The following is a 19366-nucleotide window of genomic DNA, read 5'->3' as shown; positions in this document are numbered from 1 at the left end:
TGAGTCTTCGTATTTTCATATTTCTTTAAGAAGAAATTGTCTCGAAATATTTTTTTCTATTATCGATTTACAGATACAGTATATTTTCGTTGTATTTATTAAAAGTATTAGATTACATATTTGACTCATGTAATATTTATATTGACGATTTTTCTTTTATTATAGCTTCGCAAAATAACGTAAACGATGCACCTCCGCCACCAGAACGAGGCTCCAGTTACGCCGTTATGTCTCAGCAAAGTGCTCTCAGATCAAACGGCTCGACCACATCTAACCTACCTCCCACTTCTCAACAGCCAGCGTCTATGAAGAGAGTCTCCTTTCATGATTCGAATGCAAATAGCGAGTCCGTGCTGCGCAATGTATCATCTGGAACGTCAAACCCGCCGTCAATCTCAATGGATACTATTAGAGAGGATCCCAACGTAAGTAATTTTCTCATAATCTATTTCTTTTAATCTCCTTATCGTTTACCTGCTTTAATTTACTTCTGTTTTATCCTTACGCTGTACTTTGACATGATTGATCTCAATTTAAAAAATTGCGAATCAGTTTCGCGTTTTCTTTGTAATATTATTTTAGTACCTACGTCATCACGTATTTATCCTTTCGAGAGACGTAATATCATTCGAGAATATGTAGATCTCGTTTCTATTTTCCGATCTGTAAGATCTGTAATTTGCATAATTAATTTATATCATCAATACAAATTTATTATAAATATAAATATCCTGTCGAAATGCTTACGATGGCAGATAAACAAGTAAGGTATAAATAAATGTTAAAATAAATCGTTGCTACATCTCATGCTGTCATTGTTTACGATGCATGAATCAGTTCGTCAGTTAGTGATTATGTCTAATAATCATGTATCTTTCATTCAAGCATCGTTCGCTGCATTTAATATTAGATGTTCTACTCGTATTTCATCCTATGTGATCTACATTCATGTTTCACGTTCTATACTGACTGCTAGTATCTGTGATCTTTATGCTTTACGCGTACATCATACTGATTACCTCCAAAAATTACATATTATTGCAAAGCAATAAATTTGAATTTAAAAGCCTTTCGATAAGAATTTAATCTGGGACTTATCGTATGTCATATGTTAGACATTTTATTAATTGAGCGTTAAATTTATTATCCAATTAAGATGAGTTACATTAATTCAACAAACTGTAATAACTTAATTTATGCCGATAAACGATAATGGTGATACACTTCATGATTCTTATATTTAATTTATTTGATAAATTTAGCTTTTTTCAAGTTTTGTGTTAAATAGATTATTTATCGATCTTGGCTGTCTTGGATTACACTGCTATCGAGATTCTTGCATATTGCAAATTACGCAAAGCACCGTGCTGCTATTGATATATATTTTTATAATTTTTTGGGGGTATTTTATATCAATTTATATTATATGCGTGTGCAAGAGGTCGTGCCCAATTTCAATAAATGTTATTATTGATGTTGCACAGTGTTCGCCAATATTTGTAACTTCTACACATATTGTGTACCGTTTAAAAGTTGACATTCTCATTAGAACGTGGAATGGCGTTTGGATTTGTTCTGATTGAGAAAAAAATGAAAAATGAACAAAATTGATGAAAAAATTCATTTTCGGCGTATTATACTTTACGTATTTTAAAAAGGTACATCGGTTAAACCTGCCATAAAAAAACATTACCGAAGTTTCTCTCAATCTCAAAAGAGCTCATTTTATTTGACGAGAATTGCATATTCTGTTGTATTGACAATTGTGTTGAAAACCATGGAAAAAATTTTCAGAAAACGATATAAGAAACTATTTAATCGGTTAAATAAAAATTTTTGTATGCCGGACAACCAAGTGATTTTTAATAAAAAATAATTCGGTGTATTGAATGAGTGCACGAACTTTTGTATTCTAACATAGTTGCCACATATTGATATATTCCATTAATTAATTGTGCTTCCAGAATTTTATCAACGACGCGGAGAATTTATTAGCCTCTCCCAAGACACCGGAAGGATCAACTTCGTTTACTGGCGCCACTCCCGGTGTAATCGGAGCTCAAGAAGTTTATAAGTAGGTTTTTTGTTGCGTATACACTAATAGCGAATTTGATTGGACAAAGTGCTCTGGTGCACATTAAAGCCGTTGTATACAAGTCGATAAACATATAAAGATGTGTGTTTAAATATAGAAATGTGAATTATACCGCGAGATCCTCAACATATTGTACTTTATTAATCTATTATACTGGATGATAAAATATATTTTATAATTTGAAATGTTTATATTTTTTACTTTTACTCAAATTAGATCAATGTACAACGACTTTAATATGCACCAGTGCGTCCAGTTGAATTCGTTGTAAAATTTGAAGGGTTGGATACCGAATGAGCGAGTCCTTTGGCGCAAGTGTGCTAAACAGTTTGGTGTTCCAGGGATCCGAGGCAAAAGCGACTGGCGGAGAAGCAGAAGCAGCAGCAGAACTCGCAGATTGGCGCGGTGCCGGAGAAGCTCAGCTTTAAGGAGAAAATGAAGATGTTCGCGATGGAGACCGGCGAGGACGGCACGCCGCGGGATAAAGTGAAGATTTCGCGCGCCCAGCGCGAGATCGACAACATCAGCAGCCCGCTTAATTCCAACAGTAACAACAATAACAACAATAACAACAACAACACCACCACCACAACCAGCGGCAATAACACCAATAACAATAGGTCCTAAACGTTGCATTCTTATTTTTTCAGGCTTTAGCAGTTAAGATAGATCAAATATTTTTCGAGATATCTAGGGCGCTTGGAGGAAAGTCACGATTGCGAGTCGTATAATTGAAGGAGTACGATATACGCGAGAAGGTAATCTTCCTAAAATTTACATGATTTGGCCCGAAATGCAGCATTGTCGCGCTGCTAACGTAATAATACATTTGTAGACATATACTGCAATTTTTATAAGAATGACAATTATTTTGAAGGAGCTTATCGTTAGCAAAAAGTAAAGAAAGTTTATACAAACTTTTATATAATTTTTTTTAATCCGCTGTAGTATATTTAAGATTACTGAATATCTCTGCCTTATTTTTTTTTCCCGAACGTCCTAGATACTTTGTCGTGCGTTTTCTGTCGGATAAAGAGATACACACACACACACACACAGAGAAATATGTATACTGCGCATAGTTGTAGTTCCGCAAGCGACATACATTTATAATTAATTTTTACTACTAATAATAATACCACACGAGGGGCTACTTTGCATTCAGAATGAATCCGATTAGCCGGCGGCGATTCTCCACACAGCGTCGAAGGTATGAAGTACAAACCGGAATTTTGTATAGCTCTTTGACCAAAAATGTTGTGTGTTCTGCGAAGAGAAGGACCAATAATAACGTAACGTTACGGACGTGTTTTTGTTAGTCGCGACGAGAAGGGAAGCTGTCCGGCCGTTCTCGTGCGCGACGCGTCCAATATTCCTGAATACTTCCGGACCAACATAATCTTACTAATATATCCGATATAATCTGTCGAGACTTAGTACGGCGTAGGGTAGAGCTCGCGAGTACTGAAAAAAATAAGCTCCTAAGAGGCGCGGATTGTTTCGCGAGGGTATCTCGCGAGTGTACATATAGATGAGACGGACAGTAGGCCGGGCAGCATGATTATTGTACGCGTTTAGTTTTATATTTATCTCTCGGCAGCGGAAGATTCTGATATATATTTAAATTGTATCACTATATATGATTTACACACTTACGCCATTATGCACTTAACAAAGTACGACAAAGTAGCGAAGGTAGATAGAAAATAGTGCGAAAAAAAAAAATAGAAAAAGAGAAGGGCAGAGCGTGAGCGGGAACGTATGCGTGCGCGCGTGCATGTGCGAATAAATGAGAAAATGACGAATGCGAGTATAACGAAAGATTTATATTTATATATGGGCTGCGTTCGGGGTGGAGGGGGGAGAGACGAGTGCGCTATTTAGCGACGTCGCGTCCTTGTTTCACATCTAATGAAAATGAACGATGAAAATAGACTGACGCGATAGCGCTGATAGCGCGCTCCCCGAACGCGGCCGGCGATGCGTTCCAGAAGTTATAGACGGCACTAGTTTAGCTCTCGTGTTAAAGCTCTACTTAGCGTAGAGCACGAGCGAGGGCTCGATTCCTCATAGAACTCGAATGGCAGCCCGGTACCATTCTGTAGAAACTCAGACAAAAGCTCTTAGAATACAAACGAAGGCTCTACTTTATATAGGGCGTAGAATAAAACGCGATACGGATAATGCAACCATGATGAAAGATTCCTATTTTGAAGGGTCTCCATTTGTTCCATTTGACAGCTTTTAAGGAAATCGAAAATCTTGCATATTGTCGATGTTTTATTGATATCAGATGGTGAGAAACCAAATTTAGTTCTTGCTAATCTTCGAAGTATGAATTAAGAATTGTTTTTTTTTTTGTTTAATTAGTAGTACTTAGAAAGAATTGTTTTTGTCTATTAAGCCTGATCTTATAAAAGCCATTTTTCCATTTTGATGCAGAGTGAGTCACTTAAAATGTTTGCCGTAATATATTCATTATTTATATATATATTTTTTTATACCAGTTTATAGAGCTAATTAGAGCTTTTTATATCGATCGATTGATTGTTTGCTTTTTTACTTTGTATTTGGGGATTACATAGAAATATAAAATAAATCATGAATGACTCGCAAGATTCATGTTGTAATAAACAACATGTTTATTGCACACATAAAAGTGTTATTGCAACATAAATCTTAGTATATTACCGCAAAAATTTCAATATTTATTTTATGTTGAATATGAAGAATCACAGAGTACATTGAGAAACAAATTTGTTATTAGTAAAATATTTTTTCAACGTATTTTTATTATCGAGCGCTTTATATGTCAATTAATATAGACTTCGCAGTTTCATCAATTACTTTATAAAATTACAAGAGAGATCGATTCTTTTAAGAACACGTAACTTTTTTGGGTCGCAAGGTGTTGGCACCGTGATCAGCCGAGAATCGACATCTTGAAGTGCCTCACTCTGCACGTAAAATCCTTCTGACCTGTTGATCGTCTCAACGCTAAGTGATAATCAAATTGTTATCGTTGGACGCGACATTTGCTCGAAATGTTTCTTCGCGTAGTTCTAAAACTTCTTTAAGTTTTTTTTTCGCACCTCGAGTATTCGCGGATGGTGAAGCAGTATTCCAAAAAAAAAGAGCTTAGTGATCTAACGTGAAGAACAAAGTGTAGCAATATTAGGATGTAAGGAACAACTTATGTAGTAACTGTACAAAACGATCGTGGAGAATGTTCGTTAATCGGTCTTGCGTGACGGAAACACACCGACACGAGTCGGCCCCTCCGACTGCGACGCTGGAGAAGTGTATTTCACGTTCCACACTCAGTGCTTCGTTATGTCTGTTAAAAAAAAAAATTACGCAACATTCCTCACCAGTCCAGTCTGCGTTCTGTGTTAATTAATACGGCAAAGTAAAATTATCGGTTGCTTTTGCTTTTTCGACAGTATTCTCGGGAATTAGCCGAGTATGTATCGAGTATTAGCTGCGAAAATAATTCGTTTCCGACGATTTTTCTTTTCGAAACTCACAAGTATTATAAAAGTTTATCTTCCGGCACAGAAATAGAGAAAGAGTGAGAGAGAGAGAGAGAGAGAGAGAGAATGAGTGTGTGCACAGAATGCAATACTAACATCGCGTATAACTAACAATATAATATTAATACAGATCAATACTAATTATCTTCGCTTCCAAGGGAAAATCATTCGCGTTTCTGTTCTCATTGTACATTCTCGAATTCTGTCTGTCGTCGGCTCTGCTTGAGACAGGATTACACAATTGCGATACGGAATATATCTATATATGGACGATTTTGTTTGAGAAACAATGACTATAGTGCTCTTACATTAAATTCTTCGCGTAAATAAAGCATTTGACTTTCTTCAGCTTTGCGATTAATCTCCAGCGACTTCAGCAATCCGTATCCATGTAGAGAAAGCCTTTAGAAATGTCGTCTTTCGTCTTGTTTATCTGTCCCTTTATATATATATATATACTTTACATATTTACTTTTTTTCGTTCGTGTGCTTCGAGACCCGATATTCCGGCCTTGTATCATTCCTCCACTTGGGAACGATAGTGATAGTACTGAGCAGCTTGTTACGTCGCTGCCGTGCGACGAATTTTGCTCGTGATCACAACGAATTTCCGCTTTCGAGCCGTACGCTGATTGTACAATTGTCGCGCGAGCGAGGTTCCATCGTCCGTAGTCTTAACTTTTTTTTTTTTTTTTTAGTTTTTAATCAGCCATATCGAGTCGACATTATTGATAACGACTAATTCTGCAAAGAGGATCATTCAAAACGTATTCGCGTCGAGATGAAGCCTAAACTCGATGTTAATCAAATATATAATAGATGAGAGAAAACGAAAGGGAGGGAAAGAGAAAGAGAAAGAGAGAGAAAGAGGGGGACAGAAAAAGAAAGAGATAAACAATAATTGAGGACTCCCTTATTGTTGTGTATAGCGAGCGTATATATTTGCACTATATTTTGTAAAACTGTTTTCATAATCTCGTAAGGAGGAATAAGATGAGAAGAGAGCGACGATATCAGCCGGTTGACTAATCAGTCGCCGAGAGCGACTCAACGCGTCACAGAGATGTTATTAATATTACTATATTTTACTTATAGTACCGATTGTAATTTCGCAAAGTACAGTATATTTTTTAATTATTGTATCATGTAATGTTATTAGCGAAATACGATATTTGACGGAAAATATATGTCAGCTGTATTCAACGCTCGATGTCTCCTTCCTCTTGTCCGATGTGTCTCTCACTTTTTATTCATTCATTGATAGAACGTGTTAAGGTTTCCATTTATTCCTTGCAGCCGTCTTAGAGTTTGACATCAGAAAGTACATAAAGAAAATTCTTTCAAAATACATTAGAGTATAAATGTTTTTCAACAAAACAAATATTTTAAAGTAAAATAAAATACCGAAAATTCTCCTTTTATTTCAGAATAAAATATTTATTTCAATTCGATAGCTGTTGTACAGCTTTGTTTCGTTTTTCGATTAGGCATAATTTAATTTTTTTAATATAAATTCCAAATTATTAACGTTCCGAGTCTCGTAATATCGTTAAAAAACCATTGTGTATTCATACGAGATTTAAAAAAGATTATATTTAATTTTCAACGCAGCGTGTTTCGCATGTTTTAAAAATATTCTGTTTTTGCAATGTTCTGCTTTCGCGAAAAATGTCGAAGGGTGGGATGGAACTTGCGAGGAAGTCTTTCTGCAAAGAGAGATGATTTTATTAACATTCATCGTTACAAAATACGTTGGATTGCAATGCATTAATTCATTTCGTTAAGGCTACGTCCTGCGCTTCAACAACAACGAATACATTAACGTCGTTCCACTTTTAACTTTTTTTTTATACTTTTTTATTTCTATTTTTATTTATATTTGAAGCGATTAGTAGTAGGGATCGATAAATGAATTGAGTTTTCATTAGAGAGATTCAACGTTTCACCAAAGCTAATAATAAACTACGTGAGCTTCCGGTAGACCCGATAGACTATCATCAGCAATATAGCAAAATCTATTATATTAAAAAATAGATATATAATAAAATAAATGATATAGTCTTTTTTGATATACATTTCCTATAATTTACTGATTGAGTTCACTAGAGTTCCGTAAACAGTTAAGCGCGCGATTAATTATGTCATTGCAGATTAACATATAGCTATAAGTACGGTGATAAGTCTGCGTGTCAGACTACGCATTAAAGACTGAGGATTGAGAATTAAAAATTTGAATTTGATCAATTACGTAATCAATTTTAATTTTTTCTATTTTAATTCGTTTTGTTCTAACTGATTGAATTCTGATCTCTAATTCGTAATCCTCAACCTCCAATGTATAATCCGATACATATATATCTTTATATCTTCGCTGTATCGAATTTTAGCGGATTAATCTCAAATGGATTTTTCATTAAAAGAGATATATTCGAGACGTAATTATCGAAATATCTAATCTTAAAAATCGAGAAAGGAAATGATTTCTTTCAACAAAATCTTGCCGAGAGGAAAGATAGTTTTGAAGGAAGATATAGCTTTGAATTCATTAAAGCGGCGTCTACAATGAGACTAAAGACTTGAGATTTAAGAAATTGACTAATCATAGTCGATTATTCATCACGTGAGAAGAATAATCGATTGGTCAATTTTTTTAAATCTTAAAGTCTCATCGTAGCCTCTTAAGGAATTTGACCTTAAAATTAAGGCCTGCGGCGACGCAGACCTGAACGATTTTCAAAATCGTCATATTCACAATATACATAAATGAAACGACGTTTCAGTATATCGATTGTCAACATGGTGAGCGTACACATACTTTAAAATATCTTACTCGCAGATTGCTTAATTCTTTTTAACAGGTCGCATGCGAAAAAATGAACTCAAAAGCGACAAACAATGTTTTTCGACCTCGTCGATCCTCTCGGTAAATTTGATTCGATTAACATTCTTAGGTTAATGAAAGCCTCTTAATTATCACATCGAGCGTTTTTTTACTTAACCCTGTGCACTATGATAAACATTTTATTATCGGCATATTAGTGTGGAACGCACGTCGTTTTATGCCGCGAGCACGGGCGATGATCTCACATTGAATTACACAAAGCGCGATTAAACTAATTGAGTGATTCGATTAGGTGAATCGTTAACGGTACTTCATGTGCGATCAACGATTATTCAAACGATTTTATCGTTTTACGTAGCATCACATAAGATTCTACGGAAGCCAGAATCTAAGTGTAAAGAGACAAAACGTGTCCCCTTATTACATTAAATTCTACGTCTCACGTTTGAAAAAGCGAGGTACTAATCGGTCGACTATATGAGCGAAAAATAACTCCTCTTCTCTTTCCTTCTCTTTATAACAGTCTGTCTCTGAAAAATAATTTTCTTCTGTCTCGTAACAATCTATCTTTAATATATACTCTCTAGCAAATCAAGGGCCAACAGGGTTGAATTACAAAAATCGCTGTAAATTTGCTTCATCTACCTAACCGCCACGCAAGCAGGTAGCTTGCGCACCTGAGAGACCTCCCTCTAATAATCGATGTCGCTTCGTTAACAATCTCGCCGTACGCGTAGATCAAGTGTCGTGTGTATATGTACGTCTTATTTAGCTAAAATCGCTGCAACAACATTCGAAGCGAACTAACGTTCGATCTAAAAATTCTTCCCAATCACTGATTGATTCTCCCGTTCGTTTCTCGTTCTGTAGAAATAATCGGGGAATGGAAGATTTCATCTTGTGCCATGCACTTTACGATAAATTATCGCAAGGCAAAATGTAAAGCATCGATATAATAACTGCTCAGCTAGTCGTGTCTATGATTATCAAACAGTCTGGCAGATTTCAGACATATATGTATATATTTTTGTTCGTTTCCTATGTTGAAAGCGAGAGATTCGCAATAATTGTTCGCTTTCAAATGAATGCCTGTCTCTCGTCATTAATGGTGTCATTAATCAATAATTAAAGACTTCGTTATGCTCATTATGCTCAATTTGCTCAAAAGAACGATTAAGTCTATTCAATTCCGTTTCCGTCGGGAATCCGATAAAACCGTCACGTTAAATAAGTACAATGCTAAGCTATTTATACTTAAAAGGTCTATATTCACATCTGACATTTAGTGCTAAATGTAAGATGTGAATATGTAATACGTGTTGAATAGCTCCCTTTTTTAATTCTAATTTTAAATTCACTCTGTAAAATTAAATCGTACTTCCTATCCTTTCAGTTTTTTTTTTTGCATTTAACATTATATCGCAGATATCCTACTCGACCGTTCTAAGATTAACACTCCATAAATTCTTGCATTTCCTTTCTAAGCAATGTATAACATCGGGATTGATCGTGTTTGCGCAACGTTTCTTTCCGATTTGGAGTTCGATTATTTTTCCCAGATCGACCTCTGGGGAACACACTAATCCTCGCTACGTGTCGATAGGAACATTCGTTGATGCTAAAAACGCTAAAAAATTCAACCCCCATTTCGCAAACCATTGATCTCTAGATTTTAACAGGACGGAAAAGTGTGTGCAAAGTATTATATTTCCTTGCTAGGCGCAATTCGTCATTTAGGCTTCTCAAATATACACCTTACATATCTACGACTAGGAATCCTTTAATTCATCAAGTCCCGGGAGACCCCTATGGATTTTTCTGTTTTAAACCTTCAATCTTTATTTTTTTTTCCAGATATCCCATCTTATCGCCGATTAAATTTTCAGAAAAATAGCAACTCTTTTTATAATTAATACTTGACTAAATATCAATTGCAGTCTGAAAATTTTGATTAGAACCCGAGAGATTTAAAACAGAAAAGCGCGTATAAAGGTCCCCTGGGACTTAATGAGTTACAACGAGTGCCAACTCTAAACCGACGTACAAAATAAATGGAGCTTCTAGGTGTTCTGAACAATTCCAGCTTTCACTTTGCTTTCACGTGATATGCAACGAACGGCTCGGCGAATAAACTTAGAAAAATCTAAAAACAAGTTACAATCTGTCATCCGATCGTTTCTATACTTTTTTTCAAACCGGAAATAAATATGACTATTCTAAATTTGAGCCTCTATTATCTATTACGGACAGTGACGTGATTCTTTAAAAAAATTACTTTCACCTGTCATGGCAAACAAAAGGAAGAAATTAAAACTTTCAAGAGAAAAAGCGAGGAACTTTATACTACTCCAAATATTCATTAGTCTTGGTATTTTAGTCTTGAGAGAATTTTGATTGTATAAGTATCCTCTTGAAATATTTCTTCAATTTCTTCACCTAATTTTCCCTGTCTTTCGTTTTTTCTGAACGCATTACTTTTTACTTTCATATGGGATCCATAAACAAACGAAAAGTTACGCCACTGTCAATGATTACATCGCAGATTGTACTGCTCGATTTCATTTGTAATACATATTATCAGCTAACACGACGAAGCTCGGTGTAACTTTGATTATCACTGCTTTTGCAAGCGGTAGCTGAAAAACCTGGCAGTAAAACCTGATGACCGACGTGTCCGTGGAAAATTACCGAATACGGTCATATTGGGATAAAATTGCAACAATAAGATAAAAAATAACGTTGCAATATTTTCCAATAGCTAATCAATCGCTTGAGCTTTATGATGGCAAAAAATTGAGCTAGCGCACATCATCAAGCCGGCATATTCTATAAGCCGTATATCACCTTTTCAGAAACTTTTCAGAAGCTTTCCGAGAGATGCGTATCAATGAATTAACGAAGAGCTTCTGAAACATTTCGCGCTCTTCCCGACGGAGATATCGGTCATCGTGTTTCGCGTGTTCCGAAGTCTTTGATTCGCGGCACGCGAAGGGTCGGGGCTCTCTTAGCTCTCTCTCTCTCTCTCCCCCTTTTCCTCCTCAGCGTCCGGCCCATCGCGCGCAAATACAGAGAAGGCATTTAATTGCACGGCCGTGGTATTATTGGCCGGAGCTGACGGACGTGGTGTCGCTGGCGGTGGACGCGGTGTCCGACAGCGGAAGCGGTAACGGTGGCGGCGGCGGTGGCGGCGACGCCGTCGACTTCAGCAGTTCGTACTGCGCCCGCGGCATCCGCACGGTGGGCGGCGACAGCATCACGTTCATGTTCTCGGGTAACGGCGGGAATACGTTGTTCTGGAACTGGCCGGACACGTTGCCCACCGGCTCGTAGTTCGCCACCACGATCACCTTGCCGCTTCTGCTGCACGCCTTACCGACCCCGAAGTAACGGCTTCTCGCCCAAATCAGCTGGGTGAAGTGACCTAGGGATCCAGCAAACAAAAATTAATTCAGATGAAAAATTGCAATTTATTTTAATTTATCCGAGTTGGCGCTTTAGAGTCCGAAGATGCATTCATGTCCCTATTATATTACTTTTTAATTCAAATAAATTGAAATACGAAATGAGCTATTCGTCATGTTGTATTCGAATGTATTCATTTCTGTATTATATTATTTTTGGATTCAAATAAATTTAAATAGTAAATGAGCTATTCACCATGTTGAATTCTGATGTTCGTATTATATTATTTTTTTTGGTTTTAAATAGATTCGAAAAATCAGAAGCGCCAATTCGGAAATGTCGAAATAAATTCATTTCAATTCATTGTCACAGTTTACTGGGGAGACACTTCCTCGAATGAATCATTCTTCATGAATTAAATTAATTAGATGTATTAAAATTCAGCGTGTCATTTATGAATATGATACTAATATAATAAATTAAAGAGATAAAGCAAACGCTTACTCGTCCTTTCTAGGTCGTAAGGAGACATTATATGGTGGTCTTTCCAGTAAATTAAAATGGATTGAAACTTTTAATCCATTTGAATCCATCCGAATGCGTACTTTAAATTCATGAAAATGGATTGAAATGGATTGGACTCCGTGGAAATAAATGCATTTCTATTCTGTAATACGAATAAAACTCGATGCTTCCTATTATAATTTTAAATAAAGTAGCACTCATGATCCATTTTTATAAATAAAACCTTTTTTAGATTCAATTGGATTGAAAGACTGCATTTGCTATCCAGAATTTTAAATTGACTAGTATTCACCTTTTAAAACCGAACTTATTTCTGGATTGAAAAGCGTAGAAAATGTGCTTCATGCAATTTCTATAAATGAATACAAAGGCATTTGACATTGAAATGGATTCCGATTTTCAGGAGTACGCATTCGCGAACGTTGAAAAGAATCCTTTTCAATCCACTTTAATCCATTTTTCGTTTACCGGGAATTTCTAACTCTAGATCCTATTATCTTTTATTTTACCTGCGTTCACGTTGGCGTGAAGAATGTCCGGTTCCTTGAGAAAGTCGTACTGCCTCACGGCGGAGTACCAGTAGGACGCGACTTCCTGTCCCGTGATATCGCCAGGTACCCCGCTACCGGGGCGACAATAAAGGTTGTGACCTACGTTCCGATCGTTCCTATAATAGAACGTGTTCGTGTGCGCCAGGTGATTAGCCCACGATTGAGCGTACTCGCACAACTGCAACACAGTCGAACGAAGTAACGTAAGTATAAGTATCATTTAAGTTATTCGCGGCACGGCCTTCGGCCGTTTTCCCGTTATCGTTTCACCCTTTATCGCTCTTAAATCTATTACCTGGGGCGACATGGTCAACGGGGGTGCGTTGTGCCGTTGCCGATAAACGTTGTGCCAGCAAAGGCACTCGGTGATGAATTCGCTGTCGCGCCAATCGGTCTCCAAGTCGCTGCTATCGTGCGTGATACTCATCGGCCGGTTGGTGAGTATCTACAAGAAAATTCTTCGTGATACGTGCGGGAGGGTAATAATTCTATCTATGATCTACGATACGCGATATGCCGCACGCGATATCGTGCAACTTCGTCCTCGTGTCTCGCTTTAAGACGCTAGTCTCCTCGGGTCTCCGAACATCGGAGTCCACAGATCTCAAGGTTTTCGAATTATTAAAACGTAGATTCTCGAACCCTCGCGACTTCCCGAATTCACAGATCTCTAGATCCTCGAAATTTTACGTCTTTGAATTTTCGATCATCCACGCGAATCGTGCAATCCTTGAAATCTCAAGATCTTAAATCGCCGGACTTGCGAGCATCGAAATTCATAAATTCTAGGTTTCTGAACTCTTCTTATATTTAAATTCTTAAATTTTTAACTATTCTGTTGGTGCATTTTCGAACGCTTTAGAACACCTACATCTCTAATTCTAATTCTCTTTTCCTTTAAAATTTAAAGGCCACTATGGTACTCAATCTTCGTGCTCGAAACATCGCATTGCGTCTCCTCAGATTCCGACACGAAGGGGAGTTTTACCTCGCGAGTGAAATAATTTCGTGCGAATGGCCAAATCGAAAGCACGCCAGAATAAAAGTCAAAAGTCCGAAACAGACCGACAGTCTGAATAGACCAATGATTTTTAAACGCAGTTTCCCAATTGCATTTAGCGACAAGACATCGCGGCGTGCATTATAGGAGTCGGTGCGCTCGACAACGGTGCGCCGCTCCTGACTTTAAAGTATCGACCCAAGTACTTTGCGCGCGTGCTCCTTCGCTCTTTTGATTTCGTATTCCATTTCGAAAACAGTAGTACATCGGGTAAGCCAAGGACACAACGGAAATTATATTCTGGGAATCCGAGTCGTATCCGGAGCGTAACGTTTGTCTCTCCTGAACTCTATAAAACAAGACGCGATATCTCACAGTCACTGCTGTCAACTTCAATTTCGCAATCGTTTTAAAAATGATATAAAACAGCAGTTGACACATTTAATAATTAAATAAAATAAAATAATAAAATTGTATTATGACAATTTCTCAGACTTCTAAAAAATATACTTGATGTAATCCCGATTTTTCGAAGTCGACGCAATTTAGTATTCAAGTCCCCAATTCATTAGCTCATCCAACGCCGATTCTCCAAAGAAAATAATACGCGTTAAAGAAAAAAAAGGGGGGAAAATCTAATTATTAATAAATTTATCGAGATCGTTTCGCTTTAAACTGAACGAGGAACTAGCTCTTTTTTGAGTGTATCGCGATTTCCATCGTCTACCTTCTTCAGAAGTTTCGGCTGATTGTCCAGCTGTTGTGGAGTTAGCTCGTAGTTTATCGTGGACTTGGGTACGACGGGATCAGTAGTTCGTTCGGCCTTGTATAACTTGCTCTGTTCTACTCTCTTCCTGAGGTTCTCCAAAGCCGTCGCCTCCTCGCGCTTCCTGGAGGGCGGCCAGTTCTCGCTCGAGGTGTGGATCATGGTGATTCCGGCACATGGTGAATCCTGACGGGGACCAAATTAATAAATTCACTGATCGACTAAGAGACTTTTGTAGAGATATCATTCACAGTGTAATTTACATGTACGATTTCTTCATAAATCCATAAGCACCATTGAGAATTCTTTTTGCTTCCGGAAAGTAAAAAATTGCGGTTTGAAAGATATTCGTAAAGAATGTATAAATTGATGTCGAGAAAAGCTCACGAAAGTGCGATGCAATTTCTAACTTCCAAACCATGTGATCGTAAATAATTCATAATGTAATAAATATTAATGAACAAATATTAATAAATAAATATTAATTTAGTATAATTAAATATTAATAAAATGAATACACTAAATTAATAACAATAACAGTAACAAGTATTTGTGAATTAATTATAACTGTGAGAAAAGAAATTAACGAATGTCGCGTGCGTAAAATCGCATTATTGCTAAAAATATGTGATATGTATGTACAATTAATAAAAATGGATTAAAGAAACATCAAAAAGCGTACTGCTTTTATGTAATCTTGCGTAATCCGTACGCAGCGTCGTGATATAAAATTCAAAATAATCGTTTAAACTGTTTAAAAAATTAATAACGTGCACAGAGATGTGCAGTATAATTCTTTGTATCTCTTTCCTAAATCATCAATTTTTAAGTTGAAGAAAAAAAAAGGTAAAAGAAACAAATATGTATCTTTGAAGCTTTGCTTTCTCAATCTTCTAATCTCAAGACAGCGAATCTTCAGCATCCTCTGCCTCTCCTTCTAATCATTAGCATCATTTGTGAATCTCGTGATTCTCATGCTCATGCCTGTCGAGCTCGCGCGTACAGGACATCGCGAGTCCTTGCACGAAGAAACTCCTTCGAAGCCGTTAAACTCCTCGGAACGGAGGAGAGCCGCGATTCCTCCGGGATACCCATCGAAGACCAACCTTGGAGTGGTTGCTATTGGAAAAATTGAAGTCCAGGTTGGCGAGCGCGGCCTGGCTGAGCAATCGTCGGCTCGCGGGGCACCGGTTCCGATTGATCATCTCCTTCTGCATCGCGTACTCGTCGAAGTAGCTCTCGTACTCGGGCGCGCTGTCGCGCTGCGGCAGGAGCTCCGTGGTCTCCTCCGCAGTGCCTCCTTCTCCGTACGCGCGGCTCATCTCGCGCAGCTCCATCGCGGGCAGCGCGCCTCCTCGCCAACCACAATCGCCACGATCCACGACCGTGCCCGTGCCGGACCAGGCGCATACTGACTGACCGGACTCAGCCAGCACGAAACCGTGAGCGCGCGAGGCCGCTACCCGCGATACCGCACACTGCGGACGTACGTATGCGCGACAGATTCGCCGCGCACGCGACCCGTTCCGCGTCTGCGAAATTCCGCCCGAGATATTGCCATGCGGCTCGTTTAATAATTCGCTACCCACGCGAATCTTCCGATTGATAATGAGAGGGCTATTAAAATTTGCATACATATCCAAAGGAGTTGGGTGACGCGTTGGCGCGAAATTAACATCAATTTTCCGGAAGAGAATAGTGCAGAGATGGATAATATATAAGAGTTCATTTTGAACCATCTGTAAATCAACATAATAGCTTTAATTCTTCTTAAAAAATAATGTCAAAATTATTACTAATTCAAGTGATGCATTTTTTTTCAAAATATATATAAGTATTTCGATGAAATAAAATTAACAAAATAATCAAATTTTACTTAATATTGATATATATTCTCCAATTTTCTATATTTTCATACAAGATTTTAAAAGGTCAAGCACGTCCTTGACGTCAAAGCTAAAACCTTTTAAAATCTCGTATGAAAATATAGTTTATTTCAATTTTGTTTACTGTATAAAATTGTTTATCGATCCTTATTTTATAAGTTTTCAACAATAAAATTCTACTGCAGAAATTACTGCTACTTGTTTACTGTATAGTGTATAAAATATTAAAATTTCTCTAAGTTTTTAGACAACGATGTATTTTTAAATTTGTTAGTAATATCAGTTACCTCCATTCTTATAATACAAAAAGTTGCGAAACGCTGAATAATTTTAATCTCGTCAATTTTAATAATATCAAAACTATCTACTTGAATCGATAATTTCGATAACTATGGGTATGATATGTTTATAGTCCCGATAATTTTACTTTTTTTCATTAGCAATTTACGAAAATTATTTGTAGATTGCTAATAATGAAGAAATGCTGTTCTCTTTTTTGTAAATTATCAAAATTTTCAATTCTCTCTCTGAACTAAAATACTGAAAAAAGGAATCAGAATAAAACTGTATCTCGAAAAAAATAAGAATCGATATAAGAAGTAATAAATTGCATCCACAGTTACAGATGAACGATAGCTTCTTGATAGATACCGACAAAAACTTAAACGATTTTTCATAATATAAAAAAATACTTTGGAAGTTCATAGAAATGGAGAAATGAAACATAGTAAATTTCATTATTGTCTAGGATATATGGATTTGGTAAAAGTTATATGATGAGAGGAATACCTGGCGAGTCAGTTTATCATTATTTATTATACAGAAATACATTAGTCCTGGCTAGCATCAACATTCTCGGTTTGGAGCCCCTTGAACGACGAAACGGATATATATGTGACAAGGGTATACAGCTTGTTTGCAGAGTCCTCGTCGTCGTTCCTCCTCCTGCTCAGTCTTACACGAACTCTGAAGGGAACGTTCCTGAAAAAGGGACAAATGATATATGGTATATCCCAGAATTATAAAATCAATTTTTCTACAATAAAATTGCAGTAAAAGATATAAAATAAGATATTAAATTGACAATTTTTCCCATATATTCAAAGATATTCAATAACAACTAGTTAATGCAAACAAAAATTGACTGTGTTAACATTTAATTATGACAGTCTATTATTTCTCATGCATGTGAATTTTACATTTTTAAGTTATTACGTTACAAATAATTATAACTAAAGTTGCGTCCGAACAAATAATGATCACGAAATTGAAGCGTGCAAACTTGAGGCACTTCACTGGTTTTATTAAAAGATTTTTTTTCGAAAAGATACCTGATGCCTTTTGACCACAGTTGCTTGTTGAGGCGCGTATCTATCCTAACATCGGGCGTTCCCATCTGCTTCTCCGCGAACTTTCTGATCTCCTTGATCGCTCGTGGAGCACGCTTCTTGAATCCAACGCCATGAAGGCGCTTGTGAAGGTTCACAGTGTATTCGCGAGTCACCACCTCGTTGATGGCGCTCTTTCCCTTCTTTTCAGAAGACTTAGCCATGTTTCACCTGCAATTACGAAAAATTACATTGTAAATAAAGACAAACGTATACGATTGTAGGCATACATAACCATGTCTAAGCAACTGATATCTCATGGAAAAAGTTCACAATACAATCAGTATCTTTAATTGGACGGAATAAAATCTATATGTCTCACGTATGCAACGAATTTTTAACGCTATTCAGTTTATTGTTGCTATTATTCGGACGTAATGGATTTGAGGTGTTGAATAAATCTGTCATAACGTGCGACAACAAACGTAATTGTCACGTGTTCACGGCCGAAGGGATCAGATATACTCGTTACTGCGACATTAATTCACGAAGGGAAGATCTACCGAATAATATTTTACACGATTTAAGTGCTCGCAAATGGTACAGAGAAGGATGTTTAAGGATTATAATCTACAATAAATCGCAACTACCTCCTCGTCGTACGGTCGAACGAAAAAGAGCTGCACCTTCTGCCACCTACTCGCTTCTCGTCACTCTTTGCCGGTGTTCCTAAAATTATTCCAAGTGCATCTCTTATACATCATTCATAGTTCGCGACTTTCATAAGTATAATATAGAATTTTAATGCTACTTAAGTTTTAAATTCAGAACCATTTTATAATGTAACATTAATTATTCTTGTTATTTAGCTGCATGAAAGTAATAAAAATTATAATTAAATAAAAATAATGAAATAAAATAATAAAAATTTCATCTAATTGTGAGATGTACGGTTTAAATCAAAGTCTATTTGAAAAATTAAATTAAATTATATGCAAATTTTTGCTTTAAAAAATTAAATATTTTATTTTAGTCCCGAAACACAACAAGTGTAAGCCTTAAGTCGTAAGGAATGGACCAATCGCCATTGAATTTGAAGAGAATAATGGATTATGATTGGTCAATTTCGTACGGCTTAAGGCTTATACATCTATTGTGTTTCAGGACTTAAAGCACACACACACACACACACACACACACACACACACGAATAAAGACTGAACAGAGAATACCTACAATTAAAATGATATAAATCAACTTATCTCTACGTTTATTTAAACAAACTAATTATTTAAATTTAATATTATTGTATATTTTTTTAAATTACGTAGTTTATTATTACCACGAATAAATTAATTGTAAATATTTTGACGTTATTTGAGCATTGCGTAACGAGCCCAATATTTAAAACGCTGTTTATAACAGGTGCGTGCGTGTC

The 19366-nt window shown here is 36.6% G+C and overlaps 3 protein-coding genes across 8 annotated transcripts in view; 1 reads left to right on the top strand and 2 right to left on the bottom strand.

Annotated features, from left to right (window-relative positions):
• Positions 1-6831, top strand: part of LOC105455787 — a 46582-nt gene extending 39751 nt beyond the window's left edge. For all 4 annotated transcript variants that reach the window (XM_011699377.1, XM_011699376.1, XM_011699380.1 and 1 more), the window contains 3 exons: positions 166-425; positions 1965-2074; positions 2437-6831. In XM_011699377.1, coding sequence (XP_011697679.1) covers positions 166-425; positions 1965-2074; positions 2437-2722 — 656 coding nt within the window. In that variant the 3' untranslated portion in view covers positions 2723-6831. The remainder of the gene's footprint in view (positions 1-165; positions 426-1964; positions 2075-2436) is intronic.
• A 4737-nt stretch (positions 6832-11568) lies between these two features.
• Positions 11569-16051, bottom strand: LOC105455784 (probable pathogenesis-related protein CaO19.6200). The gene is made up of 5 exons (XM_011699374.1): positions 15821-16051; positions 14676-14900; positions 13244-13393; positions 12907-13126; positions 11569-11891 (listed from the first exon to the last, which is right to left on the bottom strand). The coding sequence occupies exons 1-5, from the start codon at positions 16049-16051 to the stop codon at positions 11569-11571; spliced, it is 1149 nt and encodes a 382-aa protein (XP_011697676.1).
• A 1346-nt stretch (positions 16052-17397) lies between these two features.
• LOC105455783 (60S ribosomal protein L31) lies at positions 17398-18661 on the bottom strand. 3 transcript variants are annotated; one of them, XM_011699371.1, is made up of 3 exons: positions 18579-18661; positions 17932-18159; positions 17398-17581 (listed from the first exon to the last, which is right to left on the bottom strand). In XM_011699371.1, exons 2-3 carry the CDS (start codon positions 18150-18152, stop codon positions 17431-17433), a joined length of 372 nt encoding a protein of 123 aa, XP_011697673.1. In that variant the 5' UTR covers positions 18153-18159; positions 18579-18661; the 3' UTR covers positions 17398-17430. The 3 variants fall into 3 exon arrangements, with proteins under 3 accessions (XP_011697673.1, XP_011697674.1, XP_011697675.1); XM_011699372.1 differs by having other exon boundaries at positions 18492-18581; XM_011699373.1 differs by lacking the exon at positions 18579-18661 and adding an exon at positions 18311-18451.
• Positions 18662-19366: the final 705 nt, after the last annotated feature.

Source organism: Wasmannia auropunctata, unplaced genomic scaffold (assembly GCF_000956235.1).
Source record: "Wasmannia auropunctata unplaced genomic scaffold, wasmannia.A_1.0 LD335844.1, whole genome shotgun sequence".
Lineage (NCBI taxonomy): Eukaryota > Metazoa > Arthropoda > Insecta > Hymenoptera > Formicidae > Wasmannia > Wasmannia auropunctata.
Note: the sequence above shows the minus strand (reverse complement) of the source record. Positions and strands in the feature narration are given on the sequence as shown.